The sequence below is a fragment of the Amphibalanus amphitrite genome, unplaced genomic scaffold (assembly GCF_019059575.1).
Source record: "Amphibalanus amphitrite isolate SeventyFive unplaced genomic scaffold, NRLGWU_Aamphi_draft 000320F_arrow, whole genome shotgun sequence".
Classification (NCBI taxonomy): Eukaryota; Metazoa; Arthropoda; class Thecostraca; order Balanomorpha; family Balanidae; genus Amphibalanus; species Amphibalanus amphitrite.
Window position 1 is genome coordinate 400,651 of NW_024881815.1, and position 13,092 is coordinate 413,742.

General features: G+C 56.4%; 2 protein-coding genes across 9 annotated transcripts in view; one reads left to right on the top strand and one right to left on the bottom strand.

Moving 5' to 3' along the window:
- The window catches only part of LOC122388402, a 33,532-nt gene extending 25,130 nt beyond the window's left edge, over positions 1-8,402 (top strand). For both annotated transcript variants that reach the window (XM_043379452.1, XM_043379454.1), the window contains 5 exons: positions 3,381-3,660; positions 5,680-5,867; positions 6,739-7,002; positions 7,306-7,435; positions 8,066-8,402. In XM_043379452.1, the coding sequence (XP_043235387.1) occupies positions 3,381-3,660; positions 5,680-5,867; positions 6,739-7,002; positions 7,306-7,435; positions 8,066-8,164 (961 nt within the window). In that variant the 3' untranslated portion in view covers positions 8,165-8,402. The remainder of the gene's footprint in view (positions 1-3,380; positions 3,661-5,679; positions 5,868-6,738; positions 7,003-7,305; positions 7,436-8,065) is intronic.
- Positions 8,403-9,815: 1,413 nt separating this feature from the next.
- LOC122388399 (actin cytoskeleton-regulatory complex protein PAN1-like) overlaps positions 9,816-13,092 on the bottom strand; it is a 63,061-nt gene continuing 59,784 nt past the window's right edge. For all 7 annotated transcript variants that reach the window (XM_043379440.1, XM_043379447.1, XM_043379441.1 and 4 more), the window contains one exon: positions 9,816-11,989. In XM_043379440.1, coding sequence (XP_043235375.1) covers positions 11,858-11,989 — 132 coding nt within the window. In that variant the 3' untranslated portion in view covers positions 9,816-11,857. The remainder of the gene's footprint in view (positions 11,990-13,092) is intronic.

Here is a 13,092-nt window from a genome sequence, read left to right on the forward strand (position 1 = left end):
TGGATGCAACTGATGATTTTTTTTTTTGTATTCGGGCACGGATTTCCGGATTTTACCAAAAAACCTGTGACAGCATGGTGCCGATGGTGTGACAGTGGTGCCGGTCAAATTGTTAACTTTGCAATGAACCAAATCTCAACAAATCCTCTGCGAGTAGGGTGGCTTCCAGTGACCACATGCTAATTGAATTCACAAGTTACCGGACGGCTACTGCCACCTCCCTCCCCCCTCCATCCCTCCGCAGTCCGCAACCACTCCCCTCGCCCCCGTGTCAGGCTTCGGTCAGTGCTAACGGCGGCTCTCAAACTTTTCCGCTCAACCGCGGCTGGGGCAGGTGGCGCCTTCCCTCAGAGTCGCGATACTTTCAAGAGAGACTATACCTACGCAGTGTTTGGTCAGGCGAGGGACACTTCACCCCGACTATACTAGCACTGGCAGTTACCTCGTCTGGCGAAGCTCCGAACGCAGGATGTTCACTCTTGTCACTCGTGTCACTCTTCAAAATTCGTCACCACCTCTCCCCTGACATCCTCAAAATCCTTGTCCAAGCCCACGTCCTTCCCCACCTCCAGTACTGTTCATCAGTCTGGGGTGGTGCATCCAAAACCTGCCTGGATCGACTGCAGAAGGTGGTGCATTTTGCGGCACGGTTGGTCTCCGGCCTCCGCAAATATGACCACGTGACCCCTGCTCTCGCCGCGCTCGGCTGGCCCAGCGTGCGGGAGATGATCGCGCGTCGTGATGCGTTCAATGTGCACCGTGCTCTGTTCGCCGCCGCTGCCCCCGAGTCGTTGCGAGCTATGTTTCCCTCACGCGCTTCCGTCTCCGAGAGGGCAACGCGCGCCGTCGCCGCGGGCCCGGCGGTGATCGAGTTGCCCCGAGTCCGCCTGGCGGTGGCCAGGCGGCAGTTTCCCTACCGAGCTGCCGCAGCTTGGAACGGCTTGCCGCGGGAGGTGACGGCGACCGCCTCAAGGCGACAGCTGATGGAGCATTTTAAAGTGCAGCATTGATTGACGCAAAATTTGACTTATACTCTTTTATTCTTTGCATGTTTCTGCCTATATATGTGTGTACCTATGTGTTTTTTAGCATAGTTTTTTTTTTTAGCAATGTGATATTTACATGTACTGACTGGGCCGTAATAGCCACTCTGTTGGAAAAGCCCTAATAAACGAATACGAATACGATGTTCACCGCCGCTAAGAATGCTAGAGTGGCGATCTTTTCGCCCAGATGCTTTTCTACTTCCCTTATCACTTAAGGCTCTAGCCTTCGGCCACGTGCCATCGCTGCAGTGTCCTTCACCTTTGCAGCACCGAGGATACCTAACGCCAAAGAGCCATTGTTCTTTTGGCAGTGAGCCACCCCGTGCGCTTTGGACGCCGTAATGCGGCCAAATGGCACAGCGTGCCACAGAGGACACTTCCCCTGCCCCTTGGTCGCCTCACGCACTGCAGCACACAGAGCCGGAGTCATCCAGCATCCTACTTCTACAGTAGTCTTGGAATCCATCACAGCTGTCAGCCCCCTCCGCACATCCTGCCAGTTGGGTGAGAAGAGGCTTTAAAAGTAAGGCAGCTCCTACGATGCAAGGTTTAAACATGATAAAAACAATTCAGCTCACCCAGGAATGGATGAATATGTCGAAGTCCCAATAAAGACGATGCAAATTGCGAATTACCACAGAGATTACTACGGCCCAATACGCGTCTTAGTGCCGCCGTCCGGGAACGCTGCGCGCGCATACGAATCGTGACGTCACAGCCAGCATGGCCGTCGTTTTCGGTTGTCTGCTAATTGCGATTTTTATAAATGCAAATTAAATATGAAAACGTGAATGAAACTGAGTTTTTTTAATTCCTCGAATATGAAATCGCATATGAAGAATTCGTTTATGGTATTCTTGAAAATATAACAATCTGTCTATTGTAACTAGGCCTCTAGTAAAACCACTGGTAGGACACCTAGTAAATTTAACGAGGGGTGGTTAGTTTTGGCCTAGTAATTTTTGACACTAGGGTAAAACTAGCCACCCCTGGTAACTTTTTCTCTCAGTGTCGGAGGCGCATTGTGGCGGCTTATGTAAATACGATCGGCGGCGCAGAAAACCCGAGTGGGACGATTTCACCAGAAGTAGCTTTCCATAAACACAGCGATGCTCTGTAGCGGTTGATTATCAGAGCCGTAGCATATATCTATGCAATATGCAATATGCATGCCCTTTACCATTCGGCATTCACAGATACATACTGTTGAATAATCAATCATCCGTGCATTTCTATCGTCATTCTGTCTGCTTCCTAGCGTCCTGATTGAGTCTCCTTCCTTCACCTGCCGCCGGGACGAGCAGTGTGTGGCAGTTCCCCTGACTGAGTCTCCTTCCTCCCCCTGCCGCCGGGACGAGCAGTGTGTGGCAGTTCCACGGTCCACCACATCGATCTGACCGACAGCGACCCTGGAACTTCAGTCGTGCGCCGCCTCCGCGAACCACGCCGGTTTTTACCGCTCTTCTGCGTTCTCTTATGTGGAACTTTACCGTCGAACGAGCTCCGAACAGGATACGGTGTTTTACTTGTGACGCCGGCCCGGCTCAGATCTGGAATATTTACTTCGCAAAGTGGGATTCAATTTCATATGATTATAATTGTTTAAAATCGTTGTTAGATTAACTGACCGACAGAATGTCCTCAAAGGGAACTGATCCTTTTGACGAATGATCGGTACTGAAATACTGAAATGAATTGAAACCTCGCATGGCTCTCACAGATAAAAAATAAGTTTACGTACCTCACGACTTCGACCTACCCGTACGGGTGGTTTTCTCGCTGGTCTATATCAGAACAGAAAGTGAGCCCGCTATTGACCCTTGAAACATTAAACGGGCACTATTTACGCCCATCCTCGACCGTCTATCGGGCACTCTATCGACAAACACGAGGAGCGGGACCCGCAGCGGTTACAGAACTGCGCCTCTCGTCCCAAACATCAGCTCCCTTTGCAGCGTCGGCTCGTGTCCGCGGCTTGGGAATGGCGCATTGCGTCTCCCGTTCAAGGCTGCATATAGATCAAACCTGCGGCGTCCGGCGGAGACGGAGCTGCCGGCTCACACTGACAGTCGACTTCGTAGGTCGTAACCGATAATATCGGGAGCTGCCTTATCCGGCACCTTCGGATTTTCTCCTCTGTGGGTGGCGTTAACTTACGGATATCCCGGGTTTTTATTGTGTCAGACAGAGCACAGTCCATCGGGCTGCTCAAAGGCCTTGTCTTCCCAACCACAGCTGTGTGTCATCGATGTCGCCTGCGGGCTGAAGGAGGGCCGCATGTGAGTGAAAGTGGACCTGGGCGCCTGTCTAACCCTCTCCTTCTCTCCATTGCAGCGCCATCTTCCGTGTGCGGCGCTTCTTCGACAGTCTGCACCGTGGCGACGGCTCGGCGCTGGTGGAGGACACGTCGCCCGTTCCTCCGGAGCGGCGGAGCCTGGCGCTGCGGCGCTACCTGCACCGGCACCGGCTGCAGCACAGCCGCAGCTCGCCGGCGCGCCAGGGGTCGCTGGCCACCGCCGCCAAGCCGGCCGACAGTCCGTGGCCGTCGCCGGCGCGCGGACGGCGGCAGCCGCAGCCCCAGGCCGCCCTGCGAGACGTCCACTCCACGCCGGAGGTACGCACCGCCCACCGACCAATCGGGTAGAATGTGAGTATCGGGCAGGCGACATGCTGTACCTGATACTTGCGCAGATGGAAAAATAAGTGCTCCTATCATGGACCGTCTCACTTGTAAGCGTTTCCATTCTCTATTGCGATAAATCCAAATTTGTTTTATCCATGCTCTGGTTCTCCATTTCCCAAGCGAGCGAATGGTCTCGTATGCCACAAAACATTTCCATCCAATGGATGGAGACAATCGTCCGTTCCCTGTGTTCCGATCCATTCCAAACTTTCCCCGTCCATTCGGGTCCCGCCTGGCCATGTCGCCGGCTGTATAGCGGTCCAGACTGGCGTCAGGGGCCGCTGGATCAATGGACCGCCCCGCCAGGGTCAAGGGTCACTCGGGTCACTGCGGCGGTCGGCTCTGACGGGTGTCGCTCGCACGGACGGCCGACGGTCACGTAATCAATACAGCCCGTCTGTGACCCTGGGCCGGTGCAACCCCCCGGACACACGCGGGCTTCATTCTGAGGGTCGCTGTCCCCGCACTGCGGCGCACCTACTAGAGTTGCGGAGGGCGGGCGGTCAGACTTCCGGGTCCCAGCAGGGCTGAGGCAGCGCTGTTCGCCCCTCACCCCGGCAGTGTCCTCAGGCCACGCCCCCCTGGCTGCCACGCCCATAACGGTGCAGGGCGGAGCTCATGCCACAGAGGCTGGAAATGTCACAGCAGCTCTCCCCATGACCTTTGTTTGTGGGGTACCGCGAAACGCAATGCCCGTGGGCGTTCAAATCAGTGCAGAATGCAGTGTGACGCACCAGTGGGATGATCAGTCCATTCCTGGCGAGCTTTGTTGCGAGTTTGTGTGGATGCGTCACACCTGTTCGGGGCCGAAACCTCCCGCGATTCGCCCCGATGGAATGTCCGTTGGGCGGCGCACATACCGACATAGCGTTCAGCTAGCTCAGCCCATCCTGCCCCAGGGGATGACTGCTCTGAAATGTTGTTTTCATCAGACCACTCAGCTCAGACCGGACACATTTATCGAGCTGGCGGGCCAGGAATAGCTGATGTCGAAGTCCAGAAGTTGGCTTCTTCCACTGAACCAGTCGAATCCTCATCACTGGTGACAGACTATGGGCGCGGCGACGTTGCGAAGTTGGCCTCGGGGGCTCTTAAGATGTTAATTTTGTTCATTCTGTCTGGTGGCTATTTTCGCCAAAGTTCACTGCGCAGTACATTCCGACTGGCGGCGGCACGACACGGTTTGACGTCATCCAGGGAGCCCTGAATGACGCCCGAAACGGCACAGAGGGGCGAGCGAATGAATTCAACTATTGGCGGACTCTGCCGGTGAATGTGTGAGAAGTTCATATTTCATTTGTGCGCTATTCATACTGGGAGTTAGACGGCTGCGCTGACTCCCCTGGGTTGAACTCTGGTGGCGCCGCAGGTCTCACTGGCTAAGCCGGTGACATTCAGCCAGACCTGCGGTAATCCGGTGCGGGTAATTGACGGGCCACAGGGCTGGTTATCAGTCCTTTGATGGCCGTCCGGACGGTACTCAGTAATCCCCCGGTCGCCGTACCCTCCGACTCCCCAGGGAGACCGCGGGCTCCGGCGCGCCGCTGATCAGCTGGGGCTGTTTTGATCCCGGTCTGTCACCATCCAACCATATGGTAACCCGATCCCGGCAGGGCCGACCCTCCTGGACCCTGGCACCCGACCCTTCCACCCAATCTAACCCTACCCTGCCGGCTGTTCGACCCAGCCGCCCGGCCGATCGGTCGGTCGGTCGGTCGGTCGGTCGGCCGGGGGACTGCCTCGCCGCCGGGGGGCGTCGGTGGGGATGGGGTGGCGTGCCGGCCGGCAGTTGGGTGTCGGGCGCCGGCGGCGGCGGACGGCCCGGTTTCCTCGTGTCTCCAGCGGCACACCATGCCGTCGATCCGCCTCCTGGACCGCCTCCGTCGCCGGCTGCACAGCCACCACGCGTCCGGCGGCACAGCTAACGCGTCCGGCACCGCGCTCCGGCAGGTGTCGCTGGGCGAGGACACGCTGTCGTCGGCCAGCAGCCTCACCAACGTGTCGACCATCAGCAGCAGCTACGTGGGCGACGAGCTGGACCTGGACGACTGGGAGGACGACGGCCAGGAGGAGGAGCACTACCCCGACCAGGACTGGCTGACGGTGGACCGCAGCGCCGCCCAGCTCACCGTCGACAGGTGAGCAGATCACACCCGTGCACCCTCTCACTTTCTCACATTCTCGCTGTCGAAGTTCGATAGGTAATCGCTAGGTTCTGAGGGATGACTGTGTTATGTTGCGCCCGTTATGTGTGTTTGTGCCACACAGTGGTGATGTTTACTGTGGTGCGATGATGAGCCTGTAACGTAATGAGCTGGTATGTTTGTGTCTGTGGTAGGCCGGTCTGTGATGTTCTCGTCTGTTGTCGGGTGACTGATGCAGCCGTACAGCGGTTCCGCTGTGTTGGCGGCCCGGGCGACTGTCAGGATTGGCTGCAGCTCGCCTCAGTGACGTCAATGCCGTCTGGCGCTGGGCGCGGCTTTCCCCCGATCCCACAAGTTGCCACAGTGTTGGCCCGTTGTCAGGCGCTCAGTTTCTAGTGCATTAGCCTGTTGGCAGTGGTAGCAGTGATGGCGTGAACCGTGCGGCTGCATGGCGCCATTGTCCAGTTTGGATCGGCCCTCAACAGCCTAACCCACTCGATACCGACCGCATGACATTTCGGTGAAGTCGGCTATCGATGCTGGTCGCCTTATGTGTCGTAGTTCCATTTCCCTGCACGTCATGTTGTGCAGCGTCTGACGACACTGTCCGATACCGTGCCCCGCTGACCGCAGGCGGCAGGACCCCTCTGAGACCTCTGTCCGATACCGTCCCCCGCTGACCGCCAGACCCCTCTGTCCGGTACTGAGCCTCCCCGCTGACCGCCGGACACCCCTCTGTACGGTACCGACCCCCGCTGACCGCCGGACCCTCTGTCCGGTACTGCGCCTCCCCGCCGACCGCCAGACCCCCTCTGTCCGGTACTGAGCCTCCCCGCTGACCGCCGGACACCCCTCTGCTCACCAGGAACTCCTCAGCGGCGTCCAGTTTCCGCTCGGGGATCCACTTCACGGCGCGCGCGTGCGCCACTCCGTCCAGTGTCGGATCCGGGATCCAGTTCTCTGTAGGTCCGGCCACGGCCGCGTCCAGCTTCAGCTCGGGGATCCACTTTTTCGCGCCGCCCGCCATGGAGTCGGCCCACGACGAGTTCGCGCCCAACACCCTCACGGAGGAGTACGGCAAAATGCTCACCATAGAAGATCTCAAGGATTACAACAGTAACTGCCTCACGTAAGTGCATGCGGTCCTGGAGGGGCGTTGGGTGTTGGCCAAGACGGCAGTCCTTGGATGTTTATCGATCAGTATTATATAATTTATCAACACACTATGATGACCTTCAATTCAAAGGCCAGAGTGATAAGTGATGGTGCAATTTTTGTTTGTATTCAATTGAGGCGCCACTGGGAGATGCCGGAAAACTTGCGACGCAGTCCCGATCCATGATCTATGACTTGTCCACTGCCCCTTGACCTGCCCTGTGATGTGCCCTATGGTCTGACCTGTGACCGGTGACCTGACCCGTGTGCCCCTCAGGTGCGGAGTCAGCTGGCGGAACGAGGAGGCGTCTCTGGACTGTAACGAGTGTGGAGGGTACCCGCTGCGCCGGCCGTGCCCAGAGTGCTGCGGGCAGTGCGGCGCCGTCTGGGAGCGCGACCTCACCAAGGTGAGAACCGTGAGATGTGAGAGGGGTGTAAGGGTGGGAGGGTGAGCCGTAGGCAGTTCAGAGGCGTTAGCAAGGCGTCGGAAGATTCGAGTTTGTGAGATGTCAGCTCAAAGCATACGATAGGACCTGTGGGCCTATGAATCTTTCAAATCTGTGAAACCGGAGGCTGAAAATCGAACACGCCCCGCCGCCTCCGGCGGCCGGCCGCAGCCAATCGGTGGCTCCCTGTGCGACACCTTTGGGTCGGCACAAATTGATGACACATGTGCGACGATCATCACAGCTGTGCGGCAATCTGCAGCAGATGCTGAATGATTGCCGTTCGTGACCGATATTAATCAGCGCAACTCCGCACCAGCATCATTGACGGCGTCCTTCACGTGTGACTGCGACATAGGACCCTATGTAGTTCGTCATACGGTGACCTGCACTTTGGACCACTACCCCTCATGTGCCATGTGACCTTGACTTTTGACTGGCCCTCCGTTTAGAGCGCGCATTGGCTGTTGACCATAGCCCCTGAAGCATAACCTTTGGCCACTGTCTGTTGGGCATCAACTGTGACCTTTGACCTTATAGTGGCGGCTGTAACCTGCACCCCATCTGACCTCCTGGCTCTCTGTGTTTCAGTCGCACGATAAGGCGCTGGCCGCCTTCTCTGGAGTGTGTCTGTTCCAGCCCAACAAGGGCCGGTGCCAGCACATCGCGGCCGCGGCCGGCGGCAGCTGATGGCAGCCGTCCGCACGGCCGCCGGACGGCCCCCCCCCCCCCCCCTAGGCCAGGTCGAGAGGCGCGGGCCGCCGCCACACACCGCTGTGAATTGTGTCGTTCCGTCGCGATTGCCACTGTTGGATTAACCAGCTCGAGCGCGGGCGCGCGACAGACTCGTGCGCGCAGCACTGGGGCAAAGTGACTGTGTTCTGCGTCTTGTTTACCACTTATGAGCGAAATAAAGTTGCTAGCATTACTCCGGCGCGATTTTGGAATGGTTGGTGTCTGGGAATCCGAAGCTGGATCTGAGAAGGAACGCGGGAGTGATATGCGAATAAGTCACCGCAGTCACCTTAGGAACTCAGGGAATCCACAGCTATGGACCTAAGGCACCTATCATTTGTCTGATCATCAATAATTTCCACTACAGTGCACTACCGGAGCCGCACAAACCTTCCCGGATCATTGCTCGAGGGACACTTCCGTCTACTTCAGTAGGCCGTCTTCGAGTCCACCTAACCGCGCGCCCTGAACACCGAGCCCCCAGGCACCGAGTAGAGACGACCTTGAACCATCGCCGGAACCCCGGGCGATGGCCGACCTTATATAACCTTGACGCCAACACCAGCCCACCAGAGGCAATGAAATGAACCAATGAAATGAACCAAAACACATGGAAATAAAGCTGCCTCATAAATCACAGGAACACATTAATGTTTGCAGTCGGAGTGATGAAACTCGGTCATGTCGTGTACGGGATGTGATAATAGTTCCATTTCGGGTGAGTTGAATCAATCACTAAAGCGGGAGCCATTTGATTTCAAAAGTCTACACAGGAATGCGTTCTGTCTTAACTTCCCGCATGCCTCAGCCAGAATTAAGTAGTCGCCGTTCCTCCACTCCACAAAGCTGATGCATTCTTTGATTGGTCCATGCTCTTATACGGCCTTGGGTCCATGTGTTGGCGTCATAAACGGTTTTAGGGCGTTATTGGAGGTTTCCGTTTCCATGACAACAGTGCCTCGCACACCGGTAGTGACGTCAGCACAGAGCTGTAAATGCCTCCCGTTAGAATTACCCAAGGCCGTAGCCATGCGTTGCTGGATCACTTACGTCATGCAATTGAACTAGGGTATTACACAATACGATGTAATACTACAGTTGTAGCCATCGGTACAGTCATATCGAAAAACGCTCGGACAGGCGAGGACCAGGCTAGCCCCTACCATACGGTCTTTTCCCTGTGACACGTAATAGATACGGCCGATGAACATGGTATGTAATCTACAGCTACAGCTCGCTCCAGACGGCGCGGCGGCCGGTCTTAGAGCAGACCCAGTTAGCGGGAAGACGCGGCAGTGACCCGCCCCGAGAACTGCAATTCAACCGCTGGATGTCTCTATCGCCGCCACTGAGTCTTGGAGAGGAGCTGGGGGTGACTTCCCCAGACTCCGCGAGCCAGCCGAGCGTCCCCTTTTGTTTGCCAGCGTGGAGGGTAGGTAGTATGGCCGTGGACCACAGTGGTGCCGGCCGGCCTCAGCAGCGCCCTCTTCCGTCCAAAACACGAGAGACAGAGCCCGCCCGCCCGGATCCGTCCGTATAACCTTGCTCGGAACTATTTACTATTCACACAGCCCTATTCACTAGTAACAAACAGCAGCAATAGGTATTTCTCTTTTCACTAAGAGCATATATTGTGGAGAGTGACGCATTGACTTACAAGTAACAAACGAGACAAAAATACATTTCAATCTTCCTCTGCACATACGATGAACATGATACAAGCCACATTGTACACACATCTCAAACACAGTCCGCCTACAAAGTCACGTGCAGTTGATAATATAATTTGGCAACTTATCACCCATGCTACTCAGTGCATGCCAAACAATACCGGATCGTGACTACCTCGGAAGTGCTAAAAGGAGTGAGTAAAATGGTGGGAAGACTAATATTTCGAGGATAATAAGTAATCTACATACTTCGATGAATAGTAAAATATACTTCTGATGAGAATCATAATCGGATCAAATAATATATCAAATAATCGGAACACAAAACTGGAATGTCAGCACAGACATACCTACTGCCCTACGGTGCTCTAAGCTGCTCGAACATGACCATAGTAACAATCATTGAACTGCAATCAACGTATGCAATTGCACACACGTCCGATCAAGATAAATAAACACATGGAGTTACCAAATGCTTCGGGAAAAGGAGCAGCGTGGTTCGCGGACAAAACGCAGTCTCCAGAAGTATGGAAGGTTACGTATGGTTCCTTAGGGACAATATCCAGTCAACGGTCTTTGGACGGAAGTATTTTATACGTACAGGCATACAGTAGTCACTTCGAGTACCTACAAGAAGGGACAAAATAATAAGAGTGCCTACCCCTACCTTAACAGACGCTTACACAAGTGAATAGTTCATTACAAGACTTGGATGACTCAAAATTACGAACTCTGCCTTTTCGTAAAACAGCTCCAGACGTGCTCAACCACAAAAGGGACAACAATCCATACCAACGTCAAGACTTTACACAACATTTTGGTATATCTTGAAAGTGTCGGAGCCGTATCCAGGCTTAACTCCGAAATACTTTTGTAAAAGAAATAAACTATCTGTGATTCCGCTTTAATGAAATATTTTCAGCTTCAGGTTAGCCCGCAATGCCTATAAAAGTTTATCTGCCATATGATTATACTCATGAGAAGTGACGATGCTAAAGTTGAAGAAACTTTACTGAAATTTCAGCTGTTATATGCCAAATAAAGAATTTAAGAGGTGTGAAGCACCGCTTAACGAATAAGGGAAGCCCAACGGCCATCACGATACTAAACACATATAATCGGAAGCAATAATCTACACAGGAGAACCGCTTTACTTCAACAGCGGATGGAATGACGCAGGATAGCGATTCAACACAGGAAGAGATCGGGACAGACGTCGGACGGTACACCACCGGACTCTGTGCCAGGAGCTCGCACCACCCGCTACGGTACACGGACACTGCACACTCGCCTGACTTCCTCCTCAAACCTCACACACCAGCACAGGAACACACACAGAACACAGACGACCTCGAGCCGTGTTAGCTGCCCACGGGTGAGATCATTACCGCTACACAATTCGGCCCGTCAGAGGTTTACCAAAACACCCATCACACCGGCTCGCACATACGGCGCTATTGCTCGGCAGCATCTCAGTTTGTCGGGTCAGAGTCCAGCCCGCGCTGAACACAGCGGCCCCCGAGGCCGGCCGAGGTCCGCGAGACCGCCCCGACACCTGGCGGCGACCTACCGAACCGACTAGACCGACTAAGCCCGCCGCGCTCAGTGAAGACTAGACTACTTTGGTTGTGGTGCCTCCGCGACCGACCGCGGCCTGGCTATGCCGAGACAATACGAGCAACTAGTGTCACCTATTCCACGGTGGGTGATTGGAGCTCTCAGTTAGGTGACGCCATCAACGTCCCTTGGCCAGGCTCCGTTCGCCATGACTGCACTAAACACTTCGGAGCTCATACATGGTATGACGAATAAGTACGGACGGTCAAACGCTCAGCAGCTAGCATTACCCATGACTGTCTACCAGTGCCTTCAGAACAACGCATCCACGATTACACTAGGCCCTCGAATCTACACTAACACGTCAGAGGGGACCCGGCTTTTAGAGCACTCTTTGGTGGACAGCTAGCGCGCTCACCACTCACAGCTTCAGGTGGCGTACCTCTCTGCTCCAGCACGTCTGCCCCGTCATCGAGTCCGTCATCGACTCCAGACTGTTGAGGAACGAGTCGTTGTCCAGGTTCTCCAGATTGGTCATCTCGTCTCCCAGCTCCTGCAACACAGCGCCAGTGGCGGTCAGTCTAGCAACTATAACTTCCACTCCCCGCCGTCAGATGTCAGCACACGGACCTCACGTAGCCCACATTCCATACCGACTGAGTCACGGCCGGTGCGGTGATGGCGGCCGGCTCGGGACGGACACGCACCTGGGGGTAGAGCGGCGGGGAACCGGCCACCCCGGCCGCCGACCGGCGCCGGCGGGTCGGCGGGGGCGCTAGAAACTGGACACACCGCCCTCTGCCCGCCGCTCCCTGCTCCACGCCGGCGCGCAGAGCTAACCAACTGACGTCTGATCAGTGACCAGTCATCAAGACGCCTGAAACCTGACTGTACCCGAGGAACCGTACTTTTTCCCAACATCCTGAGTTCTTTGGAAGCATCGACAGAGTCCTGAGGGGCCCTGAGCTCCACCTCGCGCGCCCTCCCTGACCTTGGTTTTCGTTCGAGCCCCGACCACCCCTGCCGTCGCCCGGAGCCGCTCGCAATTCGCCTATCGCTCGATACTGCCGGCCTGCCCCCTGCCCCACCCGCCCGGTCGGTCGCGCCAGCAGGCTGCGTAGTTGTCTGGCGCGCGCCGCGGGGTCCCGCCCATTGGAGCCGGGCGGAGCAGCGCGCTGCTGCCGCCTGGCGGCCGACGGCCGAAGCTGACCGGCACGCGGCCGGCTCGTGTAATGGGTCTAGCCGCGGGGCGCGGGCGGCGCCGGGCGGGCAAACAGCCGGGGGCGCCGCCGCCGGCCAGCAGATGCGATCGGCGGATAGCGGCCAAGATTACTTTACTAGATAGCGGCCACCCTTTACCAGCAGTCCGGGGACGCTCAGAGGTGGCTTCCGGCCGCCATTCCACACACCGACCGACGACCGTTTGATCCGGAACTTTCCGAGCCCACCACGCCGTCCATATTTGGCCAGCGGGGAGCGGCGGACCTCGCGGGCGCGGCGCCGCCGTCAGCTTCTCCCCCGGTGGCGGCCGTTGGTCCGCGCCCGACCGACGGGGAGGGCCGTTTGGTCATCGGCTCCACCCGGCCCCGCAGCTCACGCCACCGAGGGATGGCCGGCCCCCGCAGCCGTGCCATCCTGAGCAGCAGCAGAGCTGAG